General features: G+C 37.0%; 3 protein-coding genes across 4 annotated transcripts in view; 1 reads left to right on the plus strand and 2 right to left on the minus strand.

Annotated features, from left to right (window-relative positions):
• The window catches only part of LOC139147135 (phagosome assembly factor 1-like), a 32712-nt gene extending 32524 nt beyond the window's left edge, over positions 1-188 (minus strand). For both annotated transcript variants that reach the window (XR_011555654.1, XM_070718042.1), the window contains exon 1: positions 1-188. Coding sequence is in view for 1 of the 2 variants with exons in the window: in XM_070718042.1 (XP_070574143.1) it covers positions 1-64 (64 nt within the window). In the remaining variant the exon portion in view is untranslated.
• Positions 188-8303, plus strand: LOC139147136 (divergent protein kinase domain 1C-like). Its single transcript, XM_070718043.1, has 4 exons — positions 188-448; positions 2818-3007; positions 4934-5785; positions 6702-8303. Exons 2-4 carry the CDS (start codon positions 2855-2857, stop codon positions 6903-6905), a joined length of 1209 nt encoding a protein of 402 aa, XP_070574144.1. The 5' UTR covers positions 188-448; positions 2818-2854; the 3' UTR covers positions 6906-8303.
• Positions 8255-25189, minus strand: part of LOC139147134 (DNA replication factor Cdt1-like) — a 19988-nt gene continuing 3053 nt past the window's right edge. The window contains exons 2-10 of the mRNA XM_070718040.1: positions 18011-18235; positions 16370-16548; positions 14155-14349; positions 13423-13696; positions 12677-12865; positions 12189-12332; positions 11878-11990; positions 10794-10882; positions 8255-10395 (exon numbers count right to left, since the gene is read on the minus strand). Of these exons, the coding sequence (XP_070574141.1) occupies positions 10238-10395; positions 10794-10882; positions 11878-11990; positions 12189-12332; positions 12677-12865; positions 13423-13696; positions 14155-14349; positions 16370-16548; positions 18011-18235 (1566 nt within the window). The 3' untranslated portion in view covers positions 8255-10237. The remainder of the gene's footprint in view (positions 10396-10793; positions 10883-11877; positions 11991-12188; positions 12333-12676; positions 12866-13422; positions 13697-14154; positions 14350-16369; positions 16549-18010; positions 18236-25189) is intronic.

Consider the following 25189-nt stretch of genomic DNA (forward strand, 5'->3'; position numbering starts at 1 on the left):
CCAGAGTGAATTCCCATTGTTCGTTTCCGAGAGACCGTTCTGGAACAACCTCCAAATCCAACATTGCTAACAACTACGGCACGTCTCCCTGACCTATAAAAATTCAATTCGGTCATCAAACTTGAACAATTTCACCGAGTGATCTAATTTTTTATGTTGTGAGCCGACTCTGCCTGTATTCACCAAGGCGCCATTTTGAATACAATAGTATTATACGGGCATGCGCAAAGGACAACTTTGTTTACAAACAATCTGCTGGCGTTGACCCGAACAGAAACCCACACTCTAACTTCCGGGTACCGGTCTGAGGCTAAGCATGTGACGCGTTGGACGATGGGCAGCAACGTTTCCTCGTTGTGAGGTAGAGGATGTATGTGTAATCGGTGGTCACAATAGAAGCATTTTGACTGACCCGCTTTGGTTCAAGCATTTTAGTAGACGCTTTACGGTAAAGTATTATAATTTCTATCACGGGTTCGATATATATTGTTGATCGACAATTTATTATACGGTATGTTACTATGTATAGCTGTAGTCTTAGTGTAGTATGCGACTGCAGAGTTCGTGTTGGTAGCGATGGAGACCTTATCTATCGTGAGAGATACCCGTTGGCGTTAGAGTCACCGTAGCAATCTACAATAAACCCAATACGGGCAATCCTGAACAACAGAGGGAATGGTTTCTTATTTCTAGAATAAAAGAGTCTTGGGAATGGAAATATATGGCCATCTTGGTGTCGGATCCGCTAAGGTGGTGAATGTCTGCCCCGACATGTAAATCTTTGATCTTTTACTAAAATTGACAGTATTTGGTGATTAATGGTCTACACTAATGCCCTGTGATAAATCACAGACTTCTACGGGAGACGTATAAAGCGAATCAGTACTGAGAGACTTTAGCAAATGAAATAATTTTTGTATCAAATTTTTCAATGCATTATTATACCACCTGTTGTTCTGTAACTGTTGTGTACCTATGGTGTTTTTAAGTGTCAAATGAATCATTCTGAGGTAGTTTTAACAAAATAATGAATAAAAATTGGGAATGGCAAAAGTTTCTCAAAAAATCTCCCAAGTTGCTTACTATCCTTCTATACAAAATCCCTGACTGGCCTCTTCCCACTACAAAGCTTTCCATCGCCTTCTGTCCATGGTATGATTTCTCATGCCATGCAACCCCATGCAGGCAACAGAATTCTACCCCCAGCCAGTTTGGCTTTTTTCCAAATTGCAAGTTGAGATTCCCGCACTCCCTGGAACCTTAAAAGTCCCAACCAGCAGAAAACAAAACAACCACTACAACAATAAGTCCAGTCAGCGCAGCAATTATTTCAAATTTATAGGATTTTTTTGTGTCAAATATCTGTTGTCATCCATCTTCATCATTGTCACTCAACAATGGGAAAGCAGTTTATACAATGGTTTATGTATTAGAGTTCAGGCCCAGAAAAGATTTTCTTATGGTCCTTGACGGGGGGACTTATAGGTTTGGTCATGTCCGTCCGTCCGTCCGTTCACGCAGATATCTCTGAGATGCCTGGAACGATTTCATTCAAACTTGGTACAAGGATTACTTCATATGTCATACAGATGCACGTCAATTTGTTTTGTGATACGATCCAATATGGCCGCCAGGCAGCCATTTTATTACGATTTTTTCATGTACAGAGCCATAACTCAGGCATGTTCCAACCGATTTTATTCAAAGTTGGTACAAGGACATCGACCAATGTCATAGATAAGATATGCACGTCAATTTGTTTTGTGATACGATCCAAAATGGCCGCCAGGCGGCCATTTATTACGATTTTTTCATGTACAGAGCCATAACTCAGGCATATCTCAACCGATTTTATTCAAAGTTGGTACAAGGCATTGACCTATGTCATACATATGCACGTCAATCTATTTTGTGATATGATCCAATATGGCTGCCAGGCGGCCATTTTATTACGATTTTTTCATGTACAGCGCCATAACTCAGGCATATCTCAACCGATTTTATTTAAAGTTGGTACAAGGACATTGACCTATGTCATAGCTATGCACATCAATTTGTTTTGTGATGCGATCCAATATGGCCACTGTGCGACCATTTTGTTACGATTTTTTCATGTCCTGAACCATAACTCAGACATGTATCAAGCGAATTCATTCAAAAGTATTTTTATCACAGACCTAATGAAGAGGACTCTATCCTCTCTGAGGACCTGTAATCAAAATACCCATTAACAAGTGGGGACTGTGTCATCAACCTTGACTTTTTGACAAAAGTAATGCGCTGATGGGATTTCCTTCTTTTTCTTCTGTTCTCCCTAAACTGCTTTTGAGTTACATTATCACTTTTACTGTGGACCTCATTATCTTTCTCTTTAGCATTGTGAAAAAATGAAGGGAATTCAGCTCCACGATTAAAATCTGTTAATTTTATAAATGATAGTATATTATGAATCTTTTAGATTGTTTGTTGGCTGTGCAAAAACACACCTATGAAAAAGAATTACGTTTTTATTACAAAGTGATGCAGGTAATGATCAGAAAGAATCCAGGCTGATCTAATTTTTTTATCTTAATCACTTTTTTGTTGATTAGTGGATCATGTTGTCAAGGCAACAAAAGAGCAAATGTAAATCCATACCATACACTGTTATTAACATTATTTCTAGAATGACTTTTAGTTGAGCGAAAACATCTTTTTGCCTAACCTAAACAGTCTTTGACCATGTTGGATATATGGATAAGTTGATATTTTCATAAAGCTTGCAACCACTGGTTGATCATGTATTCGTTATTTCAAACATTTTGTTTTTATCTGCAGGTATGAAGTGTAGGGTGCTGATTATTTGGTCTTTGTGATGAGACTCCAACGAAGACAACTTATAAAAGCTGCAATTCTGCTTTTCATTCTTGTCATTGTGGTCTATGTGTTTTATCATGGACCTCGAAAAATCTTACGAATCCCAGAACGGTGTACTGATGAACAATCATATGAAATGTTGCAGCACTTGGTAAGCTAATTATCACTTTCTGCAGTTTTTAACATTGCTAATTAGTCAGTCAAATAATGAGATCGAAGAATGTATAAAGCACAATGGAAGAAGGAAAATCTTTGCAACTTTCACAAGAAAATGTTCTAAAAATTTTCAGTTGATCAACCATATCACATTTTAGTTCAATACATGAAGTTAAAATTGTTTATGCAATTTATAATAAAGAATGTATTACATGTTGATATTTCAGTGCTCAAAAGTTTGTTGAAATTAAAATTTGATACACAATGTAAATGAACAACCACTTTTATAAAAAAATGAGAAATGCATTAAAGTTTCAATTTGGCATTCTTAGAACAGAATGTGAATGGAGTGATATACAAGTAGTAGTCAGTGAAAAGTTTGACGAAGGATTTATGATTTGTAAATTTATCCTATAGCACCTGTTACATTCTGGAGTGTACACATATATTCACTTTTCTACTTTCCCTTCTCCTCACACATTTTGCTTCTCAATAGAGTGGCCATGACTTCCACGCATAATTTTACAAAATACTTTGTAGTTAAAGTAGTTGAAAACAACTAATCTAGTCTGTCTCCTACTCTCAGGATTAGACTTTACAAAAAATACAAATGAGGATTGATTCTCTTCACAAATAAACAATTTTTGTATATTAAAAAATTTACTATCTGTAAATACAATTTGAACTCCCATTTGAACTGATTTCTACAATTGATTTGTCTGATACTTTGTGGAATGTTATTCCACAATTTTGCACCGACAAACTTGATGGAAATTGTCCTGGCATATAGTTTATCTTTGGAATGCGTGGACCATTTACGAAATCCTTTCTGGTATTGTATTTGTGAGTGATTGGTGTAAAAAAATTGTGAAATAAAGAAAGCAATCTTTTGTTTACTACGCCCTGGACAAACATTGCCTTTAACTTGTACTGTTGATAAATAACAATTGTTTGAAGAGAGTGACTTGGGATAGGTAGCAATTATATATAAAGATATGTGTTGATCATGATATCAATAAGATGTTAATCTGTTGATTTTGACTTATCATATCAACAATGATCCCTGTCAGTTTAATTAGGATCAGAATTTGGAACTTTGATAAACCATGTATGCAGGTGTAATTTTCAATGTGGTTGACTTGATACAGGCTGTCTCTGTGTGGTGTTTAAATGAATGACACTCTGGTATTTATTGTCAGTAATTTACAGCTTTCTCACAATCCACTAACTACAACACAACTTAGCTGTCAATTCATGGCCATACCCCAGCTATCAAAAAACCCCAGCGCAAGTCAAGTGTAATGGCTTATTTACTCCACTCTATGAACAGTATAGAGAACAACAGAAAAGACAGTTTTCAAAATAGTTCACCTTGCCATGATTAATGTAAACACTATCCCATGTATAACAAATGAAATTATTGAGTTGACCAGTTCCAACACTATGGTCACAATGGCATCTCTCTCAGAGTATGTTCCAAAAAATACATGCATAATTTCACAAGTAACAAAAGATATACACACATACATGTAGCATCTACCATTATGGAGATGTATGTATAAAAATTCACATACAGACCACACGATGTGCTCTTAATCTGCAAAAAATTAGTTTTGTATTTAGGAGTTTGATAACTGACTGACAGGTTAACTACATTTAAAGAAAAAAAACTGCAGAGTTCACTTTAAAGCATTGTACAGTTTAATATACAAGGTTGGGCACCTAAATCAAATTGGCTGTACACCACAGTCTGAAAGTGTTGTGCCGCTGTAGGATGGAACAAAGCAAGTACAACATTTAATATGAAGAATTATGAGAATTATGCAGAACACTCTGATAACCATACATGAATGTTTTAATCTCAGTAAAATAAGTTTTTACTTTTGCTGAGTGTAATAATATTTTCATTTTGTCCTTTCAGTGTGATCTGTACTCGCGCAATAAAGTGGATGGTAATTTGTGTCCAAGTCTGTGCCAAAAGTCAACTCTGAAGTACAAATCCTGTCTCTATTTTGGAAGAGGTAAAAAGGTGCTGCTGTTTGAACTGACTGATGATGATGTCATATTCAAGTCTAAACACAGTGAATTGGACAATTACTATCACATTGTATTTCAAGTGGAACAAGATGGAAAAACTGTCACCCAAGTACCTGACCCAGAGATGTTCTTAGACATGGTGTATAATACCATGAGCTTGGCCTTTGATGTGGACAGAGAGGATGATAGGACTGAAATGGTCAAGAAAATGTGGACAAAAGAAGTTCAGAGTGTTGACGCTATGACAGTAGCTGAGAAAGAAAGTCTTTGGAGTCTGCTTCAACAAGATGAATATTTGCTGATGAAGTACTTCGATGATCGACATTTGCCCAAAATATTTGGTTCATGCGGGCATTTTTATGCCATGGAATATGTACCAACAGGGGCACTCTTGAATCCATCAATCTTCAGTTTGAAGGAAAACCTGGATGCTGCACCATGGCTTAACCGTGCACGGTTAGCACTGGGATTTTTGGATTTGATAGCTAACCTGGATACTGGTTACGGTCAGGTCATGCATTTATGTGATGTAAAGAATGATAATTTTGGCGTGAGACATGATTTTTCTGTGGTAGCCATAGATGTTGACATGGCTTTCCTTGAGAAACACATGCAGGGCACACTGAAGCAACCGAACTGTACAACCAATGAAGAGTGTGATTTCTTTGATTGTCTTGGAAACTGTGACTTTGAAGTGAAGCAATGTCTGAGACACAGAAAGGACAACAACTTACAGGTATGTTTACTGTGCAGTATTCATGTGATAGCCTTATGATCATATATATCCATCTCCAAGTGTCTGACATCAGGCCTATGCCCACCACTACTCTCTCATCATCTCACTGTGCTCAAATCAAGTATTTGGAATTACAGTAAATCCAAACAACACAATGTTTCAAGCAATGTTAGAATAGGTTAGAAGCGAAGAAGGGGAAATGTGAGATATCAGCATTTGAAACAATAGAATCTTTTAAAGTATAACTGGGGGAAATCATGTCATTCTTCATGTAAAGGATTTCATTCATCCATGGTCTCTCCATTACTTTGATTCATCTACTTTCCAATGTGGACACTTCAATTATCAAATGTTTGCACAAAAATCTAGTGTGCCATTATTGTTGGAAAATGTGGATGTTTTGACCCAAAATTGTAATTTTACTTATCCAATTTTATTTTCATTTTGCAGTTGTTTCCGTTTTGTCCCTCATCTACACAACCTGACTTAGACTGTCGACAGTCCCTTGTGCCTTTTCTTTTCTATTGTTGGTATAGTCTCTCGCACATACAGAGGTAACGGGGTTCGCAAGCATAGCGCAAAAAGGCACAAGCTGGGAATGCCACAGGCATGGCCACAAATGCTAAAGACATGAGCCTTCGGCACTCGCAGTTATGCCTGCGGCATTCCCCAGCCCCACACGGGCAAGAGATTTCACCAATAATAGAATAAAAAGGCACACGGGATTGTCAACAGTCTATACTGACTGTTTGTGACAAAAATAAGTTAGTTTATATTCTACTAGAAAATAGGAACATTTTCACTGAAAAGTAATTTTCTCTTCAGATTAACAAACATGCCTTTTCCTTTGCAATAATGAAGCAGAACATGAAAGATTGTTACAGTAATATAATGCAATTTTGTTCATCTAACTCAGGCTGTTTGTAGGAAGATCTTCATGGCACGACATGGTCTTCCTGGGCTCTTACGTTATCCACCACATGAAATCTCAGAGGAAGTGGAAAAATTGTTGACAGAATGTGTTGCTCCAAGCGATGTCAAACAACTTGCCACAGAAACTGAGGTCTACAAGAAATTATATCAACTTCTTAGTGATAGTTTAAATAAGCAGCTGTCTTAATAAAAAACCCATCAGCCCACAATTGGAATCACAAATAAGAAACACACTTTGCATGAAACTAAGGAGGTGCATTTTGTTCAAATTTTCCTGAGTACACCATATTGTACCTATCTCATACAGCATAGGTCTGTAGACTAGCAAAACACTTTTTTAGTATTGACTTTTTTATAACACATATGGAACAAGATGCTGATATTGTAAATTTGATTGTGACTGCTTTTGAAGCAAAGTTTGTAAATGTCCTATTAAGAAGATTTGAACTTTTGTGGTATATTGATACAATGTATTCTTATTTTTTTTAACTTTGCACCTTGACTTTGTCATTGCACCTTGAATTTGTCGCGATATAAACTTATGCCATCTATTGCATATCACGTGTAGTGGTCTCTGCAAGAACTACTGTACATTTGTTGATTTACAAGCAGACGAGCCAAAATATATCAATGAAGTAGCTTATGATGAAAAAACTTATGATTTCTTGATTCCCCAATTTTCAAGCCTTCTTTTTGTGAATGAGTATTAAATAATTGTAACATATGTTCTGTTTTGTAAACAGTCTGTGTCAAGACTATATTAAATATATGAAGGATAACTGTGCTGGCACATTATGAAATAAAAGGCAGCGTGGACCAGAAGTTAAAAAATTGACAGCTATATCACTGTGACAATATGGCAGCTTATGTCATTTGGGACATATGAAACTTTGAAAATATGGCAGCTATAAATGTTCGTTTTGGGACAAAGGTAAAGTTGCCTCTAACAATAATACTGCGTCAAAAACTTTGCTAAATCACTATAATATGTACATAGGGGACGAACCCTCAAAAAGTTTGTTGTGAAAATATATTTTTATTTCCTGTCACAGGTCAGGTTTGCTTATTTTTCAAAGCATACTTTTGCAAAATATGTTCTGATCAGAATGCAGCCTTACAAAATTTTTATGCATACCAGTAATTTTACAAAAAAGCTGAAAGATCAGCATATTTTCTGTACTGTCCATGATGTAATAGCTGGATAATTTGTATTATTCATACATCAGGTCTGACCAAAACCATAGACAGTAGTTCTCTCCTGTCTATGCCAAAACAAAGCATTTTCAAGTGTCCCTGGGACTAACAATCCCACTTGGGGTACTTCATTTGACTCGGCAGATGAAATTTGTCTCTTCTCCAAATACAAACATCAAACCATCATTAAAATATGATTTTGACATTTTCTACGCTGGTCAGGTGTGAATGTCCCAACTGCTTGTTGCATAAGGGTGATTTTAATAAGATGAATGAATACTGAAAATGTCGTAAGGCTGTAGTCATACAAGCATGCAGTAAATTAATGAAACTAAACAAAGGTTTATGCTGAATGGTTATTTTTAATAAACTTCATGTTTGAATACAGTAACTTGTGTCATTAAAGCAGTCATTTCTTCAAAGATAACATTAACAATTCACTAAAATGTAGCATGGGCCTTTAAAGTCTCGCTACACTAACACGATTGAATCGTATTTGGGGGAATAGGATCTTTGTATTGTTCAAATTTATCAAGAGTGTAAGTTGCCCAATAGCTGAAAGTTGCAATATTACAAATTACTCATAAAACAAGTGAATTGCAAAAAACGAAATGTAGATGAGCTTAAATTTGCTGATTGAACCAACATTACTAACATCCAATTCTTCCAAATAAGTTCCAATCGTGTTCATGATATATCACTAATCAATGGCAATTCGTAAGCTATATCAGAGTACCATACTTCAGAGCCTTTGAGAAAGGTATGGCAGTACAGCAACTTGAAGAGGACTCTAGGATAAAGGTCAAAGAGGCAATTGAATATAAAAACCATATTAGTGTCAGTTTCATGTAGACTGTACATCTGATATGTTTGTAAACATTGCTATTGTCATTTGTACAGTTTTATTAACGACACTCACATTTGACAAGTACACTGCTATCATCTCTGTAAATATTTATGGATTTTGTTTAGAGTTAAAAGTCTCAATAACCATCACAGGCAAAGCATCCATATATCAACATGTACACTGTACAGAGTATACTGGTACTTTGAACACATCAATGAACCTGTCACTGGATCAACACAGGACTTGAATGTAAAAGGTGAGAACTTACACAATCAATATAGCATGCAATAATTTTACTGGGTTTGTAAAGTTAGACCTAATATGAGGTCTGCTATGTGCCAAGTATTGTGCCTGGCATTTCACAGTACTGTAGTAAGCACTTCCCTTGATTAAAACCAAGTCAAGCAAAGCGACTGACATTTACAGTAATGTGCTGAGAATCCATTGTGTGTCCGTGTGAACATTAAGGTTAATGAAAAAGACAACAATTCTGCAATGCTTATTTGTAAATTAGTTTCACACAAACAACTTTAAATTTAAAGTATGTAGAAATGTGATACTTTATCCAAACTTCTCATAATCTCAAGCTACCATGACAAAGCTATATATAACTCATGATGTACATAACATTTCATTCAAGTTTCCAGCTTTTTCATAGCATATTTTTCTGATGACAGTGTGTTAATTATTTCCAAGCATTAAAATCCAATCAAAATTAAAAAAAACAGTTGCAAAGTGCAGATTACACAGGTAAAACAGTATGTGTATGTCAACAAAAAATATGCTCCTTTAAGTGTTTATATGGAATATAATTCTCAAAATGTTTGCTCTATAATTTGAAACTTAATGTCTTTCAACAATTTTAAAGTTTACTTGCATTTATGAAGGGCAGTGTTAAAAGAATTCATGCTCTCAAAATTTAACCTGTTCACCCTGAATGCTCTGTAAAAAGGTCCACAATCACCTTGATAACAATGGGTTTGAGTCCAAGCATAGCGGTGAATTAGTTATCAGAACAGTCACATTAATTCAAACTCCTCATGTAAATGAAATGCTAAACATATACTGTAAACGTACACTGTACATCTGTTGTGAGAAAACTGCCTTGATACCAAGGCGCTTATTAATGGCAGTAATTGTTGTACAAACTGACCCACTAAGTATTTCTTTGTGGTATCTCATTCATCATTTGAGATTTAACACTCATTACCGGGGCAGTTCTACACTTGGTGTTTATATTGGAGATTATTGATATTCAAACTATCGTCAATTTGGCACCAAAGGTTAGCGGCTGGATACATCCATTGGCTTCCAATCAACTCTGACAAACCGATGGAAGATCAACAAGAAAACAGGATATCAGGCTGATTGTTGTTATACACTCTTGTAGCCATTGTGGCGAGTATACTGTCACTATTGTTGACCTCACAGACACAAAGATTTTGGGTCATCTAGAACAGTGCAGTTTGAACACAGTATTATTTTCTTTCCTTCACCATCCTGTTGATCTTTGCTGCTACAGTGTTCATATCCACATTCTTGTCAATTTTCAGATATGTTGTTTTGCGGATGTGGATGATTGACAGCCATTCTGGCAAAAGTTCTGACATCAGCTTGATGTGGTCTTCAACATCAGCTGCAAACATATTATAAAATAATTTCATTTTTATTATACACTGAAAACAAGGTGTAACACATAACTGTTATTTACAAAATTAGTGTGATGACATTACTTTGATCAACAATTAGTACTTTTTGAAGACATACCTCTGGCTTTTAGTTGTTTGAGGGAAATTTCAGATTGGAAGATTGACAACACTGGTTGCATGATGCATTAATCTGAATTCAGAACTTCAACTACTTCATGGGAACCACTGTCTTGTTGACACCTGATTTTGCAGCAGTTTTGTCTGTGGCTTCTCAGCTAGGCCACTGGCCACTAACGTTGTGAGTTCGGACCCAATTGAAACCACCATATTTAACCCAAGTATACATTGTGTTAGCAGACAATAGCACAATACAATTGTTACTTACCAATAGATATGGAAGACTTGTAGCTTTCTGATAATTTCTTTGTGGCAGCTTCCATTGTTAAGGCTGCTTTTTTCTCAGAAAGAAAGAAACTGAGATTTAGGTCAAGGAACAAACTGATATGTGACAAGGATCTAGTCTCTAAATACTAACTTATGACATAGATACATGTATTCACTTCATACACACAAGCAAATTTGGCCCGAGCCAAATTGGTCCGACGTAGCACTGGCTCACGACCTAAATTTGGTTTCCATTCAGACATGGTCACAACAAAAAATATGACGCTGTAACTTTACCTCTATGTGATCTCTGACCTTTCATAGTTCAAAATGGCTGCCTTTAACAACATGACGATGTTTGTACTCTTCATGCTTTTTATACACATTTTATGCACAAGGATTAATATGACTGCCAGGCTGGAATCAGATATGTTGGCAGTGGAGAAATAATCAGTACATAACATTTTTGAGGACGTTGTTAACATGTGCATCTCTCAGTTATACCATGGATGTCAAGCACTGTGTGAATCAGAAGACATGGTCTTGTCTGTGGATCTTTGTGGGAAAGTGTCATTCTGGCTGTGCATGGGATGACAAGGACTGGATTGAAAACTTCCAGTAAATGTAAACTTGATAATCAAACCAAAAATTCACTGGGACCAGGGTCAATGTAACACGTTAACACAAGGAAATCTTGGTCAGCTCAGATTTTAAGTCACCCCTCCTGATCAGGACCGAACTTGGTCTGACCATGACGTCAAGCATTTAGATATATATATATTTATATAAAAGTTACACCGGTGTGTCTGTGTGAACTGGGTAATTGACTTCCCACCATATGTAATAAACATAACACATCTTGAACTTGTGGGTTCAGAAAGAACATTTCGATTCAATTCAAAGATGATATTTACACAAAGTCTGTGACAATGTTAGATATGTCATGAGTGTCAGTCTGCAATGATTTGATGATGGCTTTCATCACTATTTGAATCATGTGCACCATAACAAATGCTATATAAGATATTAACAGCAAAGTTGAAAAGTTCTCTGCGTAATTGTATACATTTTAAATGAAAGGATACCCTCTAAGAATACGACACAGATCTGGTAGTTTCTCCATTTGCACTGTTTTTTTGTCTTCAGCTGGATCTCTCATCATGCATGCTTCAATCTTCTCAGCTTCCTTGGCTCTAATCTGCATAAAGTGGAAAAATTCAGTTTTACCAAATTTTTCTCCCACCGACTAAGAACAGCAAAGTGACACAAAACTAGTCTGATGTCAGCTTCCACAAAGTTTATCAGCATCAAATTGAGATATCGTCGATGGTGTGGTCAGTAATTGATATTGCCCAACTGCATTCAGAGAATCACATGTACAAGACATGGTACATACCCTTTCCAAAAGAGACTGTGGAACACCCTTCATACCATTTACTTTTTTCACTGACCCTTGTGGCGTTACACTTTCCACAGCTTTCATCTTACTTTCAGCCTCTTTGTCAGATTTTGCGGCAACATTCTCTAGAACTTTTTCCACCTAAAAGACAAAGGAGAATTAGCATTTGTCATTTATACCTTAGTGTAACTTTCTGTTGAGATTGAATGGTCAGGGCATTGTGGGTGGGAGGGCAAAAGTGATACTTTTCACATAATGCAGAAAATTCCAGATTGTATTAGGATCTGGATCATGGTTGGTAGAAGAAAGCTGTCATGGATCAGTTGTAGGTACACATCGATGGTTGACCTGTAAAAATGATGCAAAAATTAGTAAGAACCAAATGCCTGACCTAAAATTCATATAGAAGAATATCCTGTGTAAGCTTTTATCAGCATTTTGCACAAACTAATGGAAAGCACTGATAACACATTTCCATTTCTCACCCTTGGATGTAGCATGTCACGGGCTTTATTCAACACATCTCTAGCACTTGTGTATTTTTTGACATTTGGTGGCTCTGGCAGTGGGGCTGGCTCTATATCCGGTACTTGATCAACAGGAAACTTGGGATGCCATCTGGTTATCTTGTCATTTGGTACTGTCATGGGTTGTGGCAAACTGCTCAAGAAATTCTGGTAGAGGGTTGAGAAACAGAGACACGGTCAACACTGTGTGAACAGTGAACAAGCTTTTCATTGAGAAGAACATTTGAGGAGGACAACAAAGACTGGATGAAAACTTGAAAATAATGGACAGTATAAGTGGATACTTGACTCTGCTCTATTACTGAAGGTATTAATGCTGCAAGTTGAAATCATGAACTTGTGTTCAAAATTAATTTTACTTGAATCTACTTGAATAACATTCAATTGACTACAAAAATTCTGATGCTAATCTTGACCTGACGGTTGTACAGATGGATTCTCAACAGGCGATCAATGATATGTAAATTGGTAGGCCCTTTTTCCAAGCTGTGGAAAACAGTGTATAATTTATCTCTGAAAGATTGATGCAAAACCAACTTAGTGATTATCAACAGTAAAAGTATTTGATATTTTAGGTTATTAAATATACATCACAATTCATATTTTTTAAAGACAAAGTTTTGCTGTAAAGTACAAATGCTGTGTCTGACTAGTCATCTGGATGCTGTGGAGACAGTGTACATAATATTTGTGTGTATACATACTTGATGGTGATGCTTCACAATGTCAACCAGACGACGGTGAAATACACCTTTTCTCTCAAGAAGTTTACTCGATGTCAATTTCTGTGATTTACTGTTGATATTCTCTCCCTTGTGACTCTCATTGGTTGGAGAATCCAAATTTGCATCAACAGTCAGCTGATAGTCAGATGATTTCAAGCCATTCTTGGAGTATGGAATTCCCTTTTCTTGTCTGAATACATAGGCTGATGGGTAAACTGTTTTCATCTGGCCCAAGTTCTTGACATCAAAAGTCCTGGAAAATAATAATGTGTACATGTTGTCTAAAGATTTTCATAAAGAGCATTTTACTGATCATGTACAATTTAAATGAACGTAAATCAACTTGGGTATAAAATATAATCACATTGGTTGATATCAATGGGTTGATTTGCTCATTACAAACCTGTGAAGTAGATGGATAGGAAGAGAAACAAGTTTCTCTTTAACTAAGTCATGGAAATGTTTAATTGAAAAGTAACACAGAATATGTTATCATTTTCTAATTTAATTTCTTGAAAACTTGATGTAATGTCATTTTTTTCAAATTTTCTGAGTGTCTTTGGTATCGTAAATTCCATGCAGTTGAGCAAAAGAAGATGTTACTCTTCTAATGCCCATTTCACTGCAATGCATGGTTGTGTCAGATTTACAACACCTTTACAATATAAATGTGAAATGTCTATATATACTCTTTGAAATAACATCACTCACTTTCTGACCATTTCTTGCACAGCATCTTTCAGTTTTCCAAATGTACAGGTCTCAGATCTATTTCGTAGCAAGCTCACAATTGTGTCTACACTTCTAAACATCTCTTCCAAAATCTTATATTTATATGGCAGTGTAAGAGAAGGTGGCACTGGAGCAGCAAGGGTGTGGTACTTTTCATAGGCTGGCATTTTACTACTGTAGAGGAGGAAATAATACAAACTGAATTCTCAGAAAAATAACATGATGCATGAATGATGTTAAATCAGATATTAAAATATTCAATGTTGAAGAGATTTGACTGGAAAAGCAAATTCAACATGCATCATAGCCAACATGTAATTACACGTAGAGCAGCTGATGTAGTGAGTAAGTAAACTGTGCAAGGATTACGCACACCCTTTACACTTTCTTAAACCACTTGTCTGATATTTGGTCATGTACATGTACCAGAATACTGTATTGAAAACAATAGAATGCAGGAAGGTTTTTTATCACATGAGCATCAATGGTGTGCCGGTCACATGAGCATCAATGGTTTACCAGTCACACAAGGAATAAAAGGGTGTGTTCTTTTGGTAACCCAATCTACTCTAGTTAAAACTTAAAATCCTAAACATTTTACTCTGTATGGTCTAATTGAAAATTTCTGCCATGTAACGGTACTTCACTCTTCGAGAGGTATGTATGGTTACAGTCAGATATGGTGGAGCACCTATGCACCACCAAATATTTCTGTTTATACATGTAGGCCCTGCATAATTGGGGAATTTATGGATGGATCCTTAGAATGTGATAAAAGAACTTCCTAAGCACCATGGGGCCACAAAATTACCAGTGTTTTTTAAGGTTTGATTTCGTCAGTCAAAATGAAGCAAATTCTATTCTGTTTAAGTCACACATGGAACAGGAATGAATAGTCTAAGAAATATTATATCGATATCACAATATTGTAATTATGACATCAGCTGTGAAGCCATACCCGCCACAATCCTGTCAATCACTTGGCAAATGAAACTAAATTGCACTTTTACAGTTTGAGGGACTTTGCATGAAGCATTCATGCGACAACATGAGTAAATATATGTAAGAGAGTTTCAGTAGTTTGGCCTTGCAAATGTGATTAGTTGTGTTTTGCAGGATAATGTTTATCTTCAGCCAAGTTGGATTAGAATCAGCCTGCACTAGCCAGGATCATAGTCACTTGTGATAAGGTGACTGTTGACCCATAGCCCTACAACTCTACGCAAGGCATTGTACAGATTGTGGCCAGGATGATGTCAAAACTGACTTTGATTAGGGTGAGAGTCATGTCACATAAAGTCATATCGTCAAGGCAAAAAACACAAATACCTAGCTAGCACCTAGCATGTAGCAACAGGCACTTAGTCAGCCCATTATTTATATGAATGTTAGCAAAGAAAGCGGAAAAATGACCTGATATGACGATATGGTAACAGCAATCAAATGCTGTATGTCCCAGGTAGGTGGACGATCAGTTAGCTTGTTGTGCAGTGGAGTTTGGAAATATTTACATCTGCATTATCTACATCTGTAAGGTCACTTGGTGAACCATGGCAGTTAGAGTTTCAGTGAGCTCTAATTGGTCAACTGAAATACGTCAGCTTCCATGATTTATGCAAATAACCAAATGCAGCGGAAAATCTGAACATTTTCCCAACATTCCAACAGTCTCTATGAACAACTGACATGCGCTTGAGAAACTGACTTTTAAGACTTCACTCTACATTTCAAGAGCAATAGCTTCACAGGGTTCAAGAAAGGCCAAACAAGATACCTTTGATGGCCACGTCATCAATCATCAGTCCTTCAGCGGTGGAGACAGGACAAATAAGTTTGTAATTGTGACTAAAGCAGAAGTATTTCAGAGACATATAGAGATGACTGGCTGTGAGAGTTGTTCACCTTCTCTTTTCATATACTTACACTATGTTGGTCATGCCATGGACTTCTACAGTATGCCAAGTATAATTCATAATGTTCAGACATTATCGTATTGATGAGCAGAATTGAAGCTCAAAATTCTGATCAATACCAAACCTGTTTTATCAATAATATCAATGTTCACAATAATGACATCAATATAACATGTCTTAGACTATTCATTGCAAGTCAACCTGCGTTAGACTGGAGACTATAAAACCTTTATAAATCCACTGATGCAAATTAAAGTGTATACGTTAGCATTATACAATACCTTTCTTTAGTCGTTGTTGCTGATGCTGCACTAACAACTGGTTCTTCAATTTTCAAAGGTGGTTTCTTTGTCTTATTTTTGTCGGTATGTTCCTTAACTTTTGCAAGTCTTGCTTGTAGTTCAGTGAGACTACCAACTTTTGACAAACGCTCTTTGACAGTCGCAGGTGACAGCTTTTCCTGATTTTTGTAAGACAAAATAGAGCATTTGTATGGTTACTATGGTGTAATATGACAACATCATGTACAGTAAGCCACTGGAGAAACATATATGTACATTAAGTTGAATTTGAATGCATTTCTGTGAAGGCTGACAATATGGAATGAAAGCCCTAACATCAATTAATAGTTGCGCCAGCGGCTTACTGACTACGCATGCGCTTATTCATAATATACTATGCGAGTAACCGGAAGTGTACCCTTCTTTCATGGGCGCCGCCATGTTTTTTTTTTTTGAGTACTCGTAAATAAACAAATATGAAACAAATTACCATTATATAACATGCCTTTTATAAAATATACCTCTTTTATTAGCCAATAAATGTTATTATGCACCTTGTCGCTGATACAAAATATCGTTAATATAGATAAAGGGAGAAAACTGTTGTGCATATGAACGGGGGCATACGCAAAGAATGCTGGGATTGAATTATAGAAGAGCGCCCCCTGTGTCAATAATTAGATTCAAAAATTGCCAGCTTTTAGACGGAACGCTATAGTTTTCAGCTTGCAAGTGGAAGGTGGGCAGTGCGGTTACCATTGCAATGATAATGATTGCATAATACGTCCCTTGTTTAACGCAATAGGCTGTTATCATTGTAAAAATTGCCAATTTTTGTCCAAAATTTTTACACGCTACAGAAAATCTATACCTGCCCTGCTGCAGGGTTTGACGTCGTGTACGTACGTGAACTGCTTTCATCAGAGGGAAACTGGGCATAGTTGTCATATAAACATTTATGAAGTAACAATTACAGTTTATCATGAATCAATACAAATAACGTTGCCAATCTTAACCTCTGGCGCGACACCAAGGGCTGAGCCCTATATAATATTAGAAGCTATCATTTGAGTTCCATGATATACGTACAGAGAGTACTTCTTCATCCTTTCTTACAAAGTCAAATATTGATCATCAGTGTCCAATTTCAGGTCATTTAATAATATGAGACATTCAACAAACTGATTACTAATAGTAGGAGCAATCTTAATAATCATTTTGCTGAGTGAGAGGCACTGAACAAATGCAAATCAATCAAATAAACTTGCAGACAATGGTTCAATACAAAAGATCAGCAAAAGTCAACACACTTTTACCTAAATTCAGCCTGGTTAATACCAGTTGCAGATAAAGAATTACCATAGTTAGAGTAATGATATATCATATCATGTAATAATCACGAATGATATATCATATCATGTAATAATCACGTATGATATATCATATCATGTAATAATCACGTTAAAATATAATGATATCATTGTTTAGTTTAGAAAGATTAATGAAGAAAAAGATACTTTAAATTTCTGCCAAACTATGTCTTGTTGTCATAAAAATTTACAGTTATTTCAATAACATTATGCATAGAAAATAACATATGTACAATGTTTATATGAAGTACCATTACAGAGGTTAACAAACCTTTAGCTTGGCCATTTTCACTTTGTCTATGAGAGGTGTACAAGTAGCAGGTGATTTATTCTTGTTTGTTGTTTCCAATCTCTCTTTGCGGTGTGTTATCTGCTTTGGTTCTGGGCTTTGAAGCACTTCTATTTCATCTGCTTTGGCTGATGGTGAACTTGACGTTTTGGCCTTGATGACCTCTTGGCTGGATTTGACTGACGATGCACCTTTATCAATGGTAATCTGTGTAAAAATTAAGTAGTCAACATATTAAAAATGTTAATATCTTACGAAATTTTGTTCAGTGCTAAACATCTACATAAAAAAATATATTAAGACATTGGAAAACACATATAATATAGAAATAACGGGCGACGCGCTGACCATTAACGTTTATTTATGGGTAAGAGCGAGAGGAAAGCAAACATAGGGCCAAAGTCCCTGAAGCTACTATAGACATGGATACAAAATTAAGTATTTCCTGACTGTATGAAATCATCTCACTAAGGTCATCCTAGGGACATGTAAACCAAATATTAAAGCTGTCTGACCAGCGGTTTTGAAAAAACAAGCGACTCAACAGTTGACAGAGCTCTGCTGTGTTATGTAGAGAATAACCTTTTGTGACACATGTATTGATGAAGGTGGACATCTTTAATAGCTTATTTCAGGATGGCCTGACCAAAAATGGAAAAAAATTCCGTAAAAATACAGATTTGCATATTTCATCAGACTATATTAGTCTACAATAGCAAATAAACGAGAGTTAAAGGTTATCTTTTAATATCAGTAGTTTCATCCTATTAACCAAGCACATTTTAACTTTCAAATTAACATTGTAAGTTCTGTTGAATAAGTTGAGACTGTACGTACTCAGAGAAAGCACACTAAAGAGACAAATGTTTGAAACTTAAAGGAATAGTCCACCCAAATAACACCTGCCTTTAAAAGTTGAAGAAGATTATTTTTGTAACATTGATGATGAAAAGATGAAAAATGTTGCTGTTTATTATCCTAGAAATTAATGTTTTATTAACTGATGTGTATGACGCCATTTTCGCGATATGGGAGCGCCACCTATCGGAATTCCTCAGAGAGGCTTAACTTTTGATGACGTAAAGTTTTCGTGTTTGGTTGAGGAAGTTAGGGGGTATCGCTAGGGGGTCTGGTCTACCGTACGTTTGTATTGAGCTACTGCCCCATGGATACACTTTGCCTTCAACCTTATAACTTTGAACCGGAATTCAGCGACTCCGAACTCCAGGATTTCGAACTTGGTGTTTTCGACGAAAAGACGGACACATCGATAAATTCAGAAGTAAAAGAAGGGCACGTGGCTCCACCAATTACCGAAGGAAGCTGTACAAGTATGGCTCTTTTGGTAGCTCACTGTTACGTGGCCATGTTTGGAGCTGAACCACGGTCCCTTGGAGTAAACACGGTCCCTCAACCGTGGCTGAACACATCTTCGATATCGCCTGGTGACGAAACGAACTCTAACTTACTCACAATGGTTGTACTTTTGGGTAGAACATTTTGATCAGCATTGCAAGCTAGCTGTTATCACTTGAAAAATACGATGTTGGATTTCAAACTCCCAAAGAGAACTGTATAACGACATTGCTCCGCATGTTTAGCCATTGCAACGTTGGTTTTAAAATACGGTTAACTCTTTTTATAACAAAGAATGATTAGCGAAAATTGCCAATTCAAAGTGCTAGTTTTTCAGTTACATATAGAAAAAGAATGAACGAATGAGAAAAAAATTCCAAGCACCGTTCCCCATGGGGGAGGGAGGAGAGACAAAGCGGATGACCGGAAACAGCTCAGCTGTCCGACTCTAAATGGTGTGTCCCTCATCTAACAAGCAACATTTATACATACACACTTTCATATTCTCCGGGCACTAAATTAAACTTCAAACACACTTTCATGTTTTAGGAGTACTAAAGTATCAATTTATCCTTTCAACGTACAGTCATAAAACACACTAAAATTTTCCTGTTCTCACAACTCACATTGAACTTTAAACGTAAGTTACCGGTAATTAGAAACCGCCATGGGAAGATATCGCGAATCCTGTAGTAGCCGTTGCTGCTGTCAACTTGGTGCAATCTTGGAAAAAAATAATTGAGAATGGTCAAAATCTGAAAGCTACGACTTCACGACCAGTCATTGGGAAAACTTTTGGGAAAAATTCAATACTTTACAGCAACGTCCAGGCGACAGGTCGTGGAGAGAAACGACCGAAAAAATAAACCTGAAAGCCACGACCTCGCGGCCGGTCTTGGAGAAATATGTCGGCAAAAATTCAACACTAAAGTTACAGCCACGACCTCGCGACTGGTCGTAGAGAAAAATTACAGAAAAAAGGGAATGAAATAAACTACCCTTCGACAGATCAGGAGCGGAAGATGGCAAAATTAAAAAGTCATGTACTATTATATAGCAATATGGAGAGAAACAGCTCTGAGAAAACAAATCTGAATCACGGTTACTCTATGATGCTACAAGAGCAATGGTGTCTGAATAGCCTGACTGAGAAACGTTAATATTTTCGATCACATATATTGAGTATCTGATTCCGTTTTTTCACTTTGGAACTTAAAGTTTTCAGGCTTTAGCTCAATGATGTTATTCTATGTGCTTGCTGAGGTTGAGTGGCGTGTTTGAATTACGATACGATGCACTCAAATCTTTGCGTAGTTACATGGAAATTTCTAGAAACCCCACAAAAGAGAGCCTCGTTTCACTACAATCCAACATGGTCGTACGACCGGTCGTGCAGCGTGCTTATATGAAACGTTGGTTCATTTTGGACCATTTATTGAAATCCATGTGATAATATATTTGGGGAAAATCCCTTGTAATTCCGCACTAGCAACGCAGTAACGAACTTCACTTACTGCTTCTTGTTTTTATTTACAATTTAGTGGCAAATTGCTCATTATTTTTTTCGACGCCACAAAAATATGACTCGCTGCCGTGGTATCGTAGAAACATTGAACTTACAGCATGGATGCCCGATAATAAAGTTTACTTTGACGTGCCTATTTTTTTCTAAAAGGAAGAAAGACATGTCTGAAATTTTCCGACATCAATGAAAGTTGTCATCTACGCATCTACTTCTTCTCGAACTCTTTTGAACCTATTCTTGGTTCCAGATAACTCATTTCAACATATGGATCGTTTCCGTTGACTTGATGCGTGCACAGTCGTTTGGAGAGCTATTCAGCGCTGGGACTATTCGCCCCATAGACGAGAGAGTACAGAAGCGAGAAATACCTCAAGTCTGGAAACAGAATGGCTATAAAAACCACGCCATGTCACATTCCGTGTCCGATTTCACTGTGAAAATTAGCAAGTTCATCTATCATGCAACCGTCGATCGTTCCCTATCATTCTAAAATTTCATACCTGATACTTTATCTGATTCAAAAACGCTCGTTTCGTGTGATTTTCGGCCGAATTCGACGGACACCTCGCCAAAACCTGGGGGTGAGCAACATTCCGGTCACCTCTTGGGTACCTCCACTTTACTGACGTTGGCGCCGCCTACCCATGAGGGATGACTGGAATGTTGCTCACGCTTATGTTTTGGCCAGGTGTCTCTCGAACTCGGCCGAAAATCACAGGAAATGAGCATTTTGTAAGCAGATGAAGTATCAGGTATGAATTTTCGTGTGATTTTCGGCCGAGTTCAGAAGACACGTCGCCAAAACATAAGGCATGAAAAACCTTCCAGTCACCCCTCATGGGTACGCGGCGCTAATGTCAGTAAAGTGGAGGTGCCCAACGTCCACTGTGAGGTGACCGGAATGTTGCTCACCCCCAGGTTTTGGCGAGGGTGTCCGTCGAATTCGGCCGAAATCACACGAAAGGAGCGTTTTTGAATCAGATAAAGTATCAGGTATGAAATTTTAGAATGATAGGGAACGATCGACGGTTGCATGATAGATGAACTTGCTAATTTCACAGTGAAATCGGACACGGAATGTGACATGGCGTGGTTTTTATAGCCATTCTGTTTCCAGACTTGAGGTATTCGCTTCTGTACTCTCTCGTCTATGGGGCGAATAGTCCCAGCGCTGAATAGCTCTCCAAACGACTGTGATGCGTGGATGCTATACGGTAGTTGCGTTGATGTGGTTAAACATGCCCGAGCAAAAATACAACTTTCTGATTTCAATTGATCACGCAAACTTTATTATGTTTTAAATACCAATGCGATGTCATAAAAATAACAAGAATAATAAGTAAACTTTTTGTAAGAAAGATGATCTCACAAACTCTCCGGCGGTTCAGAAAAATCATAAATATTTAAACCATGACCTCTTTTCTTTTATGGAGAGTCTCTCCCACAATCGCCCTTGTATGTCCTCTTTTCACCTATGCATTTGCTTTCCAGTGTAAGTTTGTGGTACAGCATCATCTTGAAGTCTTTTCCTAATCCAAATTTGATTGTGGGTCGTCAAACTGCCGACGAAGTCCTTCTCTTGGAAACAGCCTTTGCATACGTAAAAACATGCACTGCACTTATAATTTTGAAAACTTACGTCAGTGGCAATCTTTACCGGCAACAATTTCTAGAGGCGGTGTTTTCACTTCGGGTTTCGAATCATTCAGAATGCCTTATCGAAATCTCGCTCACGATTATTGGTACATCCGTAATACTTACAGGCAGGCATAAGCTATTTATGAGACTCCCTAGATCAGACCCCCTAGCCAATGCACCAAAACACGAAAACTTTACGTCATCATCCGGGCATTTCTCCCGACATGCTTTGCGAGGAAGTAGACAATATGGTCGCGCACAGTCGGCTAAAAAGGTCTCCATATTGCCTGATTTTGATATTTATTTTCATAGATAACTTCAAAAAATCGCTGTTTCTGTGCAAAAAGTAATGATAAATGCTTTTATGACATACATAGAAACCTGTATAAGGCAGATTACATTTTGGGTGGACTATTCCTTTAAGAAGTACAAGGTCATCAAAAGCATTATAAGGAATCATGTTACACTTTCATTGCACTGTTTACACAGATTGCATAATTGCTATAAATAGCACATGAGGAATCTTACAGCCCAGCTTTACCATAAAAACCCTATCACTTTGACCACTCTTTTAATTGACCACTCTATTTTTTTCCTCAAAAAGTAATTTTATTTTATCCTTACCAAGTCAACCATAAATGGAAATTAGAACTTTCTCTATCTCTATTTGTTTAACCACCCTATCATGACAAACTATTATGAGCAATTTCTTTTAGATAACATAAATGGTGGTTCAGAATATATCAAAGTTGGGATTCAGGAAAGTTGCCTTTACATGTTTTAATCCTCAATTCACTATGAACTGTCAAAAAAAGTTTAACTTTCTGATAATTCCACACTAAAATTATTTTGGCTTTGATGATTTCCTAATTAATTCAATTATTTAAAAACATATTAATTATTTTTTTCTGGTGAATTGATAGGGTTTTTACAGTACAAGAATTACATACAATGTAAGTCAAACTTTGACCAAAAATGACAAAAAAATTCCTTAAAAATACACATTTGCATATTTCATCACAATTTGAACAAATCTAAGTTAGGTTATCCCTAGGGACCTGTATACCAAATAACAAAGCTGTCTGACCAGCGGTTATGAAGAAGAAGATTTTTTACCAAAAACACCTTTTTTGGCATTAATTTGCCTATTTTCAACAATATCAAAAAATAAAAAAAAATAGTTTCTCAAAATCATATGTTTCATCTACACAACAAATATCAAATCAGTAAGTACTGCGGTTCTCAAGATATTTGAGTGGACGGACGCCTCACAAACGGACATACATACATACATACATACATACATACATACATACATACATACATACAGACTGACGACGGACGCCGGACGGATACCCATCCCAATAGCTTCTATAGACTATAGTCTATAGCAGCTAAAAATTAACGGGCGAGACTTGCCGAGCCCGTTAATTTGGCTTTCCTCGAGCCCGCGCCCACAAATAAACGTTAATGGTCAGAGCGGAGTCTGTTATTTCCATTATATTATCAACGAAGCAAAGAAACCGTCGAAATTTGCGAAAATTTCCAGAGGGAACAACAACTTGGCCCCCAGAACTGAGCAATACGCGATACACTGTCACGCGCTGTAAAAAATTGGCAAATCCGGAGATATTTTCAGAAAAAAGTAAAAAATTGGCAAATCAGGAGATATTTTCAGAAAAAAGTATCTCAACTTGGCCCAAAAGTGCTTAATTTTATTTTGTGATTGATTGTGATTTACGTTTAACACGCTGAGAGCTGGGTACCAGATTTGCATAAATTCAAGGCATGCAAATGATATTGTAATGAGGGACAGCCTCTCTTTGAGATGCAGCCTTGAGAAGCATCATGGCAGCCCTGCCGACCGTAGGATACGGATCACCTGAAATTTCTTGCTCTATTAATCCGTAATCGTTCCTTTTCAAACAAACGAAAATCATGTATAAGCATTTTGAAGAGTAATGAACCACCAGGTTCCTTGTTTGTGCCGTTTTATAGCAATAAAGTAAGCGAAACAGACATTTATTTTCCCCGTAGCATTGTGGCCTGGTCCATAGCAACGTCTAAAACATAGGGGGATACGCATCTGTAGATTGATTGGCTAAGAAACAAGGGTTAAAGGCTGTGAACCCCATTCAAACTCTGTATACATATTCATGATTGGTTTTCCCGCGTTCTGTATGAATTGGAACAGTGTAGGACTATGTTAACGCGAACGACGCACTTTTACAGCGCTGTAACTATGCGATGACCTCACCCCAGCGTTCAGAAAGCTCCACGTATTTGATACCCGGTGGTAAGATGTTTTATGCTTTCATGAAGTTTATCTCGTGTATAAAGATTCTGTATACATTTCTTTTGAAATTGTTAATGTTAATTGTCGATTAAAAATGATGTGTAAAACCCGGACGTTGTTTTGCCGTATAAATAACTACACCGTGCATGTGTGTCGGCGAAGCCACAGACGCTGCACAGACACGCGTGACACTGTGCATGGAGGGACATTACGTACAGATACCCACGTACCCTGCAACTGAAGTGGTACGTCCACGGTCAGTGTATACGTGCGTGTAAACTGGCGGCCATCTAAGTATGATTTTTCAGTAACTAGACCTTGAACACCAAAAATAATTAATTACACA

The sequence above is a fragment of the Ptychodera flava genome, chromosome 13 (assembly GCF_041260155.1).
Source record: "Ptychodera flava strain L36383 chromosome 13, AS_Pfla_20210202, whole genome shotgun sequence".
Lineage (NCBI taxonomy): Eukaryota > Metazoa > Hemichordata > Enteropneusta > Ptychoderidae > Ptychodera > Ptychodera flava.